This window comes from Phalacrocorax carbo, chromosome 7 (genome assembly GCF_963921805.1).
Source record: "Phalacrocorax carbo chromosome 7, bPhaCar2.1, whole genome shotgun sequence".
NCBI classification, from domain to species: domain Eukaryota; kingdom Metazoa; phylum Chordata; class Aves; order Suliformes; family Phalacrocoracidae; genus Phalacrocorax; species Phalacrocorax carbo.
This window is the reverse complement of record NC_087519.1, coordinates 26,815,807-26,828,456: the sequence shown is the minus strand read 5'-3', so window position 1 is coordinate 26,828,456 and position 12,650 is coordinate 26,815,807. Positions and strand designations below refer to the sequence as shown.

General features: G+C 50.2%; 1 protein-coding gene across 4 annotated transcripts in view; it reads left to right on the top strand.

The window, feature by feature from the left end:
- EPHB1 (EPH receptor B1) overlaps window positions 1-12,650 on the top strand; it is an 87,176-nt gene that overhangs the window by 19,443 nt on the left and 55,083 nt on the right. For 2 of the 4 annotated variants that reach the window (XM_064457135.1, XM_064457136.1), the window contains exons 2-3: window positions 6,921-6,985; window positions 11,303-11,984. In XM_064457135.1, coding sequence (XP_064313205.1) covers window positions 6,921-6,985; window positions 11,303-11,984 — 747 coding nt within the window. Of the gene's footprint in view, window positions 1-2,748; window positions 2,928-4,492; window positions 4,591-6,920; window positions 6,986-11,302; window positions 11,985-12,650 lie in introns of all 4 variants that reach the window. The other 2 variants (XM_064457137.1, XM_064457138.1) reach the window with 2 other exon arrangements.

The window sequence follows — 12,650 nt, the reverse complement described above, 5'->3', positions numbered from 1 at the left end:
AGGCAGGTTATTTTATTGGGCGCTTTCTGGCACATCAGCCAACATATTTCAATTTACTATATCCTGATATGGATAGTGTTTCCTGCTTGTAATTAGACCGTTTCATCCCACAGTCACAGCAGGCAGCAGTTTATTGATAAAGTTGTTATAATGTTGCTGAGCAAACACCCCCAAATCTGAGCTTCATTAAGTTATCGCCTGCCCTGCTGCGATGCATCTTCATTGCGTGCTGAAATCTATGCCATTGACGGGAGATCCCGGAGGAGGTCCGGGGCTATGCTGTGTGGCTGCAGCTTAATGCATCCCGTCACAAATTGACACAGCACGCTTGTCCTTGGCTGATATATATAAATTCTTTCCCTTTCTGACTGAAAGTGGGGGTTTTTTTTGGCCACTGCAGATCATCTTCTGCTGGCTGGTGGCTGTGGACGGTGGTGTCACAGCTCAGATCTCTTTGCAGAGCAGGCACGGCTGCTCCTTTCCCCTGAGAGGTTCATAGAGACCCCAAAGCATCAGCTGTTTCCTTCAAAATACAACCAGAAAATGTTTTGTGTTGACTTGTTTTGTTGTTTGGAGCATTGTCTCCCTTCTTGACTGGGTTTGTTATTTAGCGGGTAATCCTTCATAATGAACCCGCAGGAGATTGATGGGGAGAGCTTGTTATGCACTTCCAGAGCAGTTGCACCATCATTCTGTACCAGCAAAATGCACCATTAAAGGCAGAGAGCCATGGGAATGATGGGACATAATTAGTTGTTGCTGTAATGTTTTTGATTGAAAGTGTATCGATACTGTAAGCGGCTCTTTTGGAAGCCGGTGCTCTCAGGAAACTTAAGAAAAGCAGTGCTTATCAAAGGGGAGAGGCTGATCCTGCTCTCACCTTGCCCGCCTCTCCAGGGCCATAACTAAACCGTCTGGGAGATATCACAGTGTTCATGCCATGCAGCTACCAGCTCCTTCATGGCAAAAGGGGCAAGCAGTGGTGCTCCCTCCTAATTAGGAGCAGGAACCGGGGTGTGTGTGTGGAGTCCCACAGAAGAGACTTTTTGGGTGGGATGTGCACCCAGCAGCTTGCCACCTTGGTCCATGCAGCAGAGTGCATGGATCTTGTGTTCCTGCTTTTTCCCAGCTTAGTCCAAAGTTCAGGATATAGCGAAACCTTGCACAGATGAACCTGGGCTGCACTCATGGGATGTTCTGGTCAGAAGCATGGTCATGGAGAACAACCTGGAATTACTCAGGCAACCTCCTGGTGTGTGCCTGAACCCCATCATCTATGGGGAACAGTGAGAATTAAATTCAAATTATTCCACAGGCACCTGTGGAACTTTCTTTCCATTGACATCGAGAGGTGTGACGCAAATCACAAGTGTGTAGGTAGCAGTGATGAAAGCCATGATGCAATTTGGGCTCGACTTGAACTCACGACAAGCATGGGAAAGTAGAGCTTGCAGAATCATAGCAGTTAATGTTATTTAGCACTTGTCTTTGTAACAAAGCATCTTGGCTCTGTTTCTCTATTGTTCCCTTTCTCTGGTAATGTCACCAAACTTGGACAGACGCTTTCCAAGCTGTGCATTTGCCTTGGGCTGATTTTACTGAAGCTCTCAAGAGAGAAATAGGGGTAGAAAGAAAGTTTGGCATTTATGAGCATGAAATAGAGGGGAAAATACAGAGCTTTGGTTGTAGAAAAAAGGTGCTGTTGTTCCCCTTCAGAAAGTCATGCTATGGGCTGGGACTGCCCAGGGGATGTGCCCTGGGTCTGGACAGTGTGTGCACTGACCCCATTGGTGCTTGCTTGCTCAGGCTTGCTTTGTGCTCTGTGAGGGCACATTGGGATGAGTCTCTAAAGATCCCACCTGCAGACCATCCTCTGTCCCTTTGGACTCTAGATCTGAGCCCCACATGCACCCTGCCCCTCCCTCAATGGCTGCCCTATCCCTCTGAAAGTCCAACTATTGATATGCACCTCTCTGCTCCCCACGCATCTTGGGGGGGGCTTATTTCCAGCAGCTGGCATCCTTTCCAAATCTCCCTCTATCCATCTGTTGTTATCAAGCCTCCTCTCTCCTTATTTTGCTTAATTTCTGTCTTTTTCCTCTTGGTTGTCTTAGACATGCCTGCGTCTGTTTGCATATGCCTGAGCATTTGCTTTTGAGTGCCTTAGGCTGGTTCCTGCCGTTATCATCTTGCAGGAACAAGAGCTGCTGCCTCTTGTCTTGGGAAAGGGACCATGTCTCCAAGGCATCTATTGAGGAGTGCAGCACTTGTAGAAGTTTCTTTGTGGCCTCCCTGAGCAGAAAATTTGTCCTATCTTTCTTTCCAGATGACGGTGTTGAAATGTGATCAAGTTGGGTTGGCCTCCTTGCCTCCATCTCTCTCTGCCTGTAGCCAGACCCTGCTCCCTGTCAGGCAGAAGTCGCACTTTCTCACTGTATAATCAGCAGGAGCCCTCCACATTGGGGAGATCTTGAAATACTAGTTTCAGGCTGGGGATTTCAGGAAATAAGTTCCACTTTGTTTTGGGTAGTTCAGAAAGGATTTAAGCCTCTTCCAGAAAAACCTGTTGGGAAGGGTGGTTGGTGAGACAGCATCAGCTGGTGTGAAATGAAGGCTCCTGCAGCGGATCCTGTGCTGCCCTGCTCTATGCCTGGCTACTCTCACCCCAAATAACTTATCTTCCCCCTGCTGTTTGAATGACTCCAGCGCACCCTTCGCTGCTCTGAGACACAGCTTATCCTGCTGCAGGTATCAGCTCCAGACACATCTTGCACCCGTTTGCCTGGGAGGGTGCGGGGAGCCTGCGATGGCAGCGAGTCCTCTCCGCCTGGATTGCGCGAGTGCCATCACAGATGGATGTGCTGCTCGGCGGCGAGGATGCTGGTGCATTCTAATTGCTGGCATCTTTACTCGTTACGAGTGTAATTGTGAGTAGACGTTTGTTTTTGTATTGATAATTAGGGACTGGAACAGATGGCGAAGGCTTAGTTTAAAGTAATGTGTCCATTAAAGAAAATCTACTGTATACAGCTGAAGATTCTTCATTCTAAGAGAGCTCAGCTTGCTGTAGCAGAGACTGTCTTCTCCCTAACAAGGGCTTTGGCTGTTACAGCCTGGTCAGCTGCCTTTGGAGGCTCAGGTCCTGAAGTGAAGACTCCTCCAAGCGAGTGTTAGCTCCATCCTGGGCAGAGCATCCCCTGGGCATGAGCCATGCCCACATGCAGGTGGTCAGGTGAGGAAGGAGTTGCTGGGGGAGCAGTACCCTGAGCAGGCAAGGGGAGGGCAGCATCTTGTCCATGCTTGCCTGCTGGGCACTGAGCCTGTCTGCTGGCACAGTGGAGGCCAGGGCACTGGCTGGTGCAGGTGAAGTGGTGGCACGTTGTTCACCCATTGTGGCTAATGATGCTGTGCTAGATGTAGGAGGCATGGGGAGATGATGTCCCCCTGTGCTGACATTCCTGGGGGGCTGCCCAGGCTGGGGGGACAAGTGCACCTCTCCCAGCAGGAGCCCCCTGTCCTAGGCAGGGCCCTGGTTAATCAATACACAGTGCCAAATAACAAGGACTGGTCCTTGCAGCAGGATGAGGTAAGAGGAGAGCTGCTGTGAGGTATCCATGTCGATTCTCTGCTGGTAGTGACGCTCAGGTGCTGGTCCACAGTAATCCCCTTGCTAGCAGGCAGAGCAAAGAGGTTTTTTACTGTCTGTCCCTCCTTTGCCTGCTACTAAGTGATGGATGGCCGGGGGATTGATCCCCATGTCCCACCACCAACAGCAGTGTTTTGCAGCTGAGAGATGGACATGTGAGTGCTGGGTGTCCCCCCTTTATCTGTGGGATTCTGGGGCAAGGGGCACTGGCCTCTGCAAACAGCCTGCTTGCTGAAGGAGGGTGCTCTGCAGAGCCTTAGCCCCTAGTTGCCTGGCCATAACTGTCCCTGTGGGGTTTCCCCTGTGGTCACAGCATCACTCATACGCCCTTAAAAATGAAGTAAAAAGCCAAGATTTCCTCCAAGAGGAAATAGCAGAGGTCAATGGGAAGTTGCTCAGCTGAGTCCTGGTGCCAGTACCTTTGCAGTCATGGGGTTTTGGGTGAGCTCAGCAGGAATTTGAGCTGAAGGGGGGGTTTGGATTTAACCACTTTATATTTAAAACAAAACAAACCAACCCCCCCAAAAACCCAAACAACCAAAAATCCCAACCAAACTATTTTGCCAGGTTATGGATCTTCTTTATATAGCAGTGTCTTTGGGAGTCAGGGCAGGATCTGAGCAGGAGATGGTATGTGGAAGCTCAGGCTTTTAGAGGTGGCTCTCACCCCTCTTTTTCCTTTGGATTGCAAATTGCATTAGAAATATGGAGCTGTTGAAGTGCAAGTTATGCATCTGTGGTGGAAACTTTGAGCGCGACTTCTCTGGCCACAGGCCACGCAGTTCCCTTAGGACTCAGGAAATCTCCAAAGTGAAAGCTTCTCTGTTTTTTTTCAATTTATTTTAGTGAGTTATTCTGGAGACTCCTGCTTTGGGAGCTGCTACATGCTGCACCGGCACTGCTGCTGTGCCTTCCTGCTTTCTTTCCAAAATGTGGAGCCTTTGGTGAGGAGCAGAACAGGAGGGAAGTGGTGAGATTTTGGGAGGGAGCTGCTGGGAGGGAATCCTGGTGGATGCCACCTCAGAGCAGAGCTGGTCCTCGTGTGCTAACATCCTGTACCACGGCTGTACTTTATCAAAAATACATTCCTCTGTCATTGCCCCACTGAAAAAAAGAAAATCCACACTTGGGGAAGGAAGCTGTAAGTGCATGGAACAGGAAGGGAGATGATGGAGTGACAATACTTTCTGGATAAACCCTTGCAAGAAGTGCCTTTCCTGTAACTAAGCATGACCTTATTTAGAACAAAGGGTGGGTGAGCCAGATCTGGGTCCCAGCCTGGCCACGCTCCCTGTGTCACCCTGGGCTCTACTGCCCCAGTTTCCCCTGTGTGGCACAAGGGCACCACATTTGCTGTGGGGGGAAAACCCAAGTATTTTAGAGCTCTCAGAGCATCCCTCCCCACATAGCCCTGCTGGGAGGAGGGACTGGGGGATGCCTGTATGGCCTTTTGCGTACACCTTTGCATCAATTTATGCACGGGCACGTCTGCCTGCTTATCTGAAGGGCCATACTGAGGATTAATGACTGCTTAACAAGGCACGGGGCTGATTGCAAGGGAAGGAAATATTGGTGGCAGGGGGAAGGAGGAGGGTGGCGGGAGCAGAAACTTGCTGGAGATCTGGAGCATGAGCCCTGAGCCCCATTTGGGGCCAGGGAGGAGTTGCAGATGGGATGTGTCATTTTCAGTTGGCTTTTGCCAAACAAAGGAGCTGAAGCTGCAGATGGAGGCATGCTGTGGTGGCATGAATGCCACCACACTTTTCTGTTCCTTGCACGGACTGGGCCTCTCTAAGGGTGCTGTGTGTCTCCTCTCTGAGGGTGCTGTGAGCAGGATTGGACTGGCACTGTGCAAAGTGTGGGTGCAATGGGCTGTGGGCTTTGAACCACCCCCCGCCACAGCAGCATCCTGGGACCCATTAGGGGTGCAGAGCTTTGCAAACTCCCCAAGTGCCTTTTTGCTGCATCTCTGGGGGGTTGCCTTGCTCTCCCTGCCTCTGTGGCGCCGCTCACCTCTCCGGGAGCCAGGAAGGGTCAGCAGCTATGACGGGGATTTCAGGAGAGGGAGTGTTTATCACTCATGGCAGGGTGGGGAGTTCCCGGTCATGCTTCTCCAGCTTCCCATCCCGGAGCAGCCGGCAAAGGGAGGGGTGGGAAGATTAATAGGATTCTCATTTCCCACTTGTGATTGCTGGAGCAGGCACAGAGATAAAAGCAGCAGTCCGGCAGCAGTTCATATTCCTGGGCTGGTTTTTATTTTCTGACCTTTATTTCTCTGGCTGCATCCGTTTTCCTGGTGCTGTAAAGCTGTTATGAGTACCTGGGACCACAGAGGAAAGGGGAGGTACGGGGGATGCTCAGCTATACCAGCTGCCCATGGCACATCTCCTCCCATTTGGTTGGGACACAGGAATCAAGGAAATTAATCTGCCTGTCTTCTTGCTGCAAACAAATAAATAAAACCTTGAGGATTTTCCCCATCTGCTTCTATATGTTTTTGCTCTCACTGTTATTTTTGTGGTTTTATTTTTGTTAAGAATAGAAGTAGGGAAATGTCAGCTGTATTACAGCATTTAAATATTTCCCACCAAATCCTCCATCAAAATACCCCCAGCCGAGGAACGCTGCTCCAACAATGTGATTTTTTTATTTTTTTTTTAATTTGCGTATTTGAAATCACTTTGAAAAGTAATAACTGTGTGCAATGGCAACTCGGCACCAGAAAGATGTATTGCATAGAAGGGGATGTCTGGTGTTGCAGAGCAAAGCAAGTAGCTGTGAGCGAGTTGGATGGGACCTGCTGAAAAGCCTGCATGTGTGTGCTGGGGGAGAGGGTGGGCTCTGCCTGCAGTAGGAGATTTCCCCCAGCCTCTCGCTGCTTGCGGGAGTTAATGCAAACTTGCTGCCTGGGTTTTGTATGTGCACATAATGACTCCATGAAGTGCAGCATCCTTATTTTTTTAAATGGTTTTTAGTTGGTAATGTGCTTTTCCGTTTCTAGGCTTGGGAGGGTCACGGATGGCAGCATGGGTTGGGTTTAGGCTGTGACTCTTTGCAAAGAGTCTTGTCCTGCACCATTTCCTCTGGGGTGAAGCTGCCCTTAGTTTATTAGATGTATTAGGGTGCCTGCTGCTTCATTTCTGAGCAGCTCCAAGGGTCAGATGTACACTCCATGAAAGCAACTGAATGTTTTTCTGTGGCTCTGCTCATAATTTTGTGTCATCAAAAATTTTGGGAGTAACCAGATTGCTTCCCTTTTCTTGTGTTTCCTCAGAAACTTTGATGGATACGCGGACGGCAACGGCCGAGCTGGGCTGGACTGCCAACCCTCCTTCAGGGGTAAGTGCCACTTGTCCAGCTGATTTTTATGTGACCTTGTGGGGTTCATGCTGTTTATCTTAAAATGCTGGTGGAGAGCCAGGGAAGTCAGTGGGAACAGTGATGCCCTATCGGGCTTGCGTGGGGTGGCCAGGGCATTGTTGTGCCGAGCTGCATGGCTGATCCAGGGCTGAGCGTCCCTTGTCTGAACTGGTCCCAGGGTCTTGGTGAAGATGGAGCTTTTCTCCATCCCTGTGTGCTGTCCTCCTCTGTCTGTCTTTCTCGCAGGTGAAGGGTCCAGCCCTATCACTGCTCTCCATCCACTGGCTCGCGCCTTCCTTCTCCCTGTGCCAAAAGGCTTGTAATTAGGAAACATTAGCAGGCTCAAAACAGCTTTCATACCTGGAACATCATCTGTAATTGCACTCGGCAGTGCTCTTCCCTGGCTATTAATGTCACTTTTATGAAGTAATGAGGAACAAAACACCCTGAGGCACTTAAAACATCTTTTTTATAGAATACAAGTCTTTGAGGAATGGAAGCATAAAATAACCTGACTCACATTCCCCTGACAGAGAAAGTGAGAGATGGAGCTGGGGAGAAGAGGAGTGGTGGTGGGAGGGGATGCGAGTTGATGGATGGGCATCATGGTAGGACAGGCAGATGGTTGGGCAGGGATGGGTACAGCGGCAGAGTCCATCCCTGGGGCTTCCAGGACATAGCACCAAAGGGAAAAGGATACCAGCCTGCATCTTTATTAGGGTGTGACTGGCTTGTCTGGGTCCTCAAAAGAAATAAGGTTACGTGCCATCACCAAAGCTGAACCACCCATGCAGTGGACATGAAATCCTCTCCAGGCACATCAGAGGCCCTTGAAACATGGGGCTTTGCCACTGAATTGCTTTGGAAAAAATCTGGGCCCAGATAAACTGCTGGCAAGATGCAGGGGGTCTGTGTGCAGGTGATGGAGATGGGATATAAATAGCTGCCTGCAGCTGCTATTGCTGAAGGCCCACAGAAGGCAGGTGTGGAGCTTGTGTCATAAGGCATGCTGGTCTCACCCTCTGTGGAGCAGCAGAGTGAAGCCTCTCCGTGGCCCACATCCCTGCATCCCTCCGTGTGCATCCCTGCATTACTGGTGATTCTTCTCCTTTACAGAGGCATATATTAGATCTTCCACAAAGTATTTTAATGTCCCAAGTCCTTTATTTAAAAGACATAGGGTCAGTCTGTAGCATGTGTTTAAGTGTGACTTCCTCTGTGAAGTCTGCTTGCTTGTGGACTGGGCTTTTATTTGTAGCATCAGGTGCTTTGCTGGGTGGATATGGAGCATCTTAAGGCATATTTTGGACTCCTGGAGTGAACCCTCCTATTGGTATCATGTCCCAGGTGAGGCAGGTTTTGCAGTAGGTTGGACACCAGTTGAAAATAAGCAATGTCTTCCTCTTGCTCCAAGCACACTATAGCCTTTACAAGCTGCCCAGTTACAGCACTGACTTTTAGGGTTTGTCCTGTTTCATAGTTCACAACAAATATTTGAGGGCAGATTTGTGTCGCTTATTGGCTTGTCCAGTGATAATGGCTGGTATTTGGGTGAGGCTTGTCCAGAGTGTGGGTGCCAGGGAGGGTTTGCAGACTGTGACCCATCCAAGCAGCCTGGTGTAGAGATGCTAAGATACATGTGGGGATTTCTGCTTGTGTTGGAGTCAATGAATAACCCAAATTTCGTTGGTCTTTCCTTGGTTTTAGTCTTCAGTTCCCCAAAATCAGCCACCTCAGGGCTGTGCTGTTTCTTTTCAGCCCAGACTGCTGAAAGCTGGGGTAGGAAACCAAAAGCTTCCCCTCTGCCCTGCCTTCCTCCATGGAAAAAACAAGTGTGCTGGCAGCCTTGCTTTGGGGCTTAGCAACAAGCCATAGCATTGCAGGAACGAGCAAAGAGAGGAACCAGAGAGGGAAGCAAAGAAACAAGAGGGAGAAGAGCAGTAGCCATCTATAAATGGGACCTTCCTGCTCCTTGGGGCAGGAGGGAGGAGGTGGGAGGATGGGAGAGGGGCTTCTGGCTGCTACTGGGATGTCAGCTTCTCCCAGGTTCCTCTCATCTGTCTTGAGGCTGGAGGTACAGGGATTTGATGAGCCACCTCTCCTGACCCCCGTGTTGCCATCAGCATGGGTTGTGCGCAGGCTTTGGGTCCCTTTGGGTGGTGGCATATCCCCATGATATGCTGAGCTCTGAGAGTGACAGTTCACCCTGGCAGATGTGCCCTGGGGCTTGAGTGGGGCTGTTGATGTTAATGTTGGGGCACAGAGGCTGGCCAGGCAGCAGGGGCTGTGGTTCCTGGGGATGGGCTGCAGCAGGACGTGGGCTGTCCTGCTCTCCCCGATGGATGTGCTTTTAATATCACCAAAGATGGAGAATATTGTCTTAATGCCCAGCTCCCTGTGAATTATTTAGTGGGATCTTGTCAAAATGATGCATTTGTCGCTGTTGGAGCATCGATGGCAGCAGCCACTGGCACTGTGGGTCTTCCTAGCCACGGGGACCGGCTGCTCTTCAGTGCCTGGTTGCAGGAGTGCTCAACCCAAGGAATGCCCAAGGGAGCATCAGGATCTGGCCCCAAACCCTCACGAGGGTTTTCCAAGTGGTATTTCATGTCATTCTCAGCTGCAGGCAGCCCTGTGCACTGGGCACCTGAAGTACAGCAGGGTCTGCTGGCAGGTTTTGGCTCTCAGTTTTGAGGCTCTGTTTGCAACCCCCCCAAAAAAACCGCAGCAAAGTGCAGGGGATGCTCAGTGGAAGGAGACAGGGAGAGAGCCAGCTCCCTGCTGGGCACTGTGAATAAAAGCAGAGTGGGCCAGGTCCCCTCCTGTGCACCTGGCTGGGGTGCAGGGAGCTGGCAGGTGGGATGTAGAGGAGGATTCATGCAGGAAAGATAGTGGAGCAGTGGGGCTGTTATGCTGGTGGGTGAGTGCTAGAAGAGAGCTCGTTGTCTGGCATTAATTAGATGACAGGGCTGTTATGCAAAGCCCAGGTGGGAATGGGAAACAATGCCAATGCCCTTGGTCAGGGAGGACCTTCCAGCTTCTCATGTGAAAAGGTGTCTAATAATGAAAGGACATTGAATCTGCACATCTTGGTCATGGTGGAGAGGGGTTTTTGCAGCGCCTTCATGGCGTGGGATTAGAAGGGAGAGCGCTCGGCTGGATGTGTGAGGCTTTATTGCTGTTTGGTAAACATTGCTTAACAACAATGTGCAGCCATGAGCTGTGATCTTTGCTTAAGCTTAGCAGAGCCAAGTAGGTGGACCCGGGAGCAAATGTTCTGCTGTGTTTGTTGGCAGTGTGTGGAGGTCCCTCCTTTGAAAACAAAATAAAAACCTGTATTTTTTTACATCAGGGCTGTGGTCTACAATGAGGCAGCTTGGTTGTTTAATGGAAAACGGGAAAGGGCAAAATCTGTAAGGTTATAGGGGTGTTGTGGTGCATCAGCTCTTTGGGAAGACTCAACGCTATGGGGCAGGTTGGTGTCATCCATCTGCTGTTGTGCCCCCGCGTAAGCACAAACACGGGCAATTGCTGCTATAGCATCGCTCCTGGAAATTATGCATGATATTCAGAGTGCTGCTTAAAGATTGCCATATGAATAATGCTGTTATGAGGAGACTGTAAACATGGATTAGTTAAAATGAATGGATTATGAGGTTGTAAATCTGTCTGTAGGACTCTAATGCCATCATAGACTGTTCACAGTTTGCTGCTGTCCCTTAATTGAAATTGTAGCCTGGATTATATTAATGCCCGTCTATAAATCGAATTGCAAATCTATATTCTCTCTCCCTCTCTCTCCGTGGCAGTAATGTTTTATTTAGTTAGTTTTCTTTGCTGGGGGAAATGATCTGATCATGCCCAGAGCCTGGGGTCAGGCTGGCTATCTGGCCCACGTGCTGGCTCATCCTTTAATGAAGCCGTAGCCTCGTATGCTGCTTTCCCTCCTGCCTCTGAGTGCCTGGACCATCTTTCTTCCCATTTTTACATCCTTTCCAGGGCAGTGAAGGTGATTGGCCACATGGAAAAGATGTTTTAATATCAGCTGGGAGTGATGGGGAGGGGGAGCAGGCATGCATGGGCAAGAGGGTGAGGATTGCTTCTGGTGCTGACCCAGGTGGTGCTTCTGCATGTGCATATCATGTGTCCACAAACGTGTTCCTGCTGCCCTTTGGGGCTTTGAGATCCTCATTCTAGCCCAACCCTGTACTGTGCAGGGTAAGTGGCACCTCTGTGGCTCACAGGCTGCTGCTGGTCCATTTGCCAGCCTCTCACAGCCTCTTCTCCTTTCTACAGTGGGAAGAAGTCAGTGGCTACGACGAAAACCTCAACACCATCCGTACGTACCAGGTGTGCAATGTCTTCGAGCCCAACCAGAACAACTGGCTCCTTACCACGTTCATCAACCGGCGTGGAGCTCACCGCATCTACACCGAGATGCGCTTCACTGTGCGGGACTGCAGCAGCCTCCCCAATGTCCCTGGCTCCTGCAAGGAGACCTTCAACCTCTACTACTACGAGACAGACTCTGTCATTGCCACCAAGAAGTCTGCCTTCTGGACGGAGGCACCTTACCTCAAAGTGGACACCATTGCTGCTGACGAGAGCTTCTCCCAGGTGGACTTTGGTGGCAGGTTGATGAAGGTGAACACAGAAGTGAGAAGTTTTGGGCCCCTGACCCGCAATGGCTTTTACCTGGCTTTCCAGGACTATGGGGCTTGTATGTCTCTGCTGTCTGTCAGGGTCTTCTTCAAGAAGTGCCCTAGTGTGGTGCAGAACTTCGCCATCTTCCCAGAGACAATGACAGGAGCAGAGAGCACCTCTTTAGTGACCGCCCGTGGCACCTGCATCCCCAATGCTGAGGAGGTGGACGTGCCCATCAAACTGTACTGCAATGGGGACGGGGAGTGGATGGTCCCCATTGGCCGCTGTACATGCAAGGCTGGTTATGAGCCAGAAAACAATGTGGCTTGTAAAGGTAAGGTTGCCCTTGGGTAACAGGGTGCTTTTATTGTTTTTAAGCTTTGCTAACAAAATGTTCATTCTCAAACAAGCTGTTTTGAGCAATATTGGTTTTGAAATTGGGCCTTCACCATTTACCTGCCCTGAAGTGGTTTTGCTCCAGGGACCAGGCAGGGATTTGGGAGCAGTGGTCAACCCGTGGCTTCTTGGTGCACTCTGGTCAGTGGCCAGACTTGATGAGTGGCATGGCAAGGACACAGCTGCCACCACAAGCCTGTTGGAAGCTGCCTGTGTGATCTGCTGCCTTCAAAGTGCTGTGCAGGCTGGCACTTGCTGGCAGAGCCACTTTCACCTGCCTCGTTATTTCCCCAGCAAAGCTGCGGTAGCCGGGCAGACACTGTTGAGCCTGACTGCAGCGAAGTCATTGTGATTCTTGGCATTAACTGGAATTTTTTGCTGGTTCTTTGGGTTCCCCTAGCCACACTGCCAGCGTGCTCCTGCCTGTTGGAGTCCTCTGCAGCACGGGGTCATAAATATGGAAATAGCGCTCACCATTTTTCATCTCTGTGCACTGTTCTAATGAATATTTCCCAAATAACGTTGGAGAACTTGTTTTTCCTATTAGCTTTACTCGCTGCCCTTTACTCCTCTCCCAAATTAAGGTATTGTTTTTATATACTGC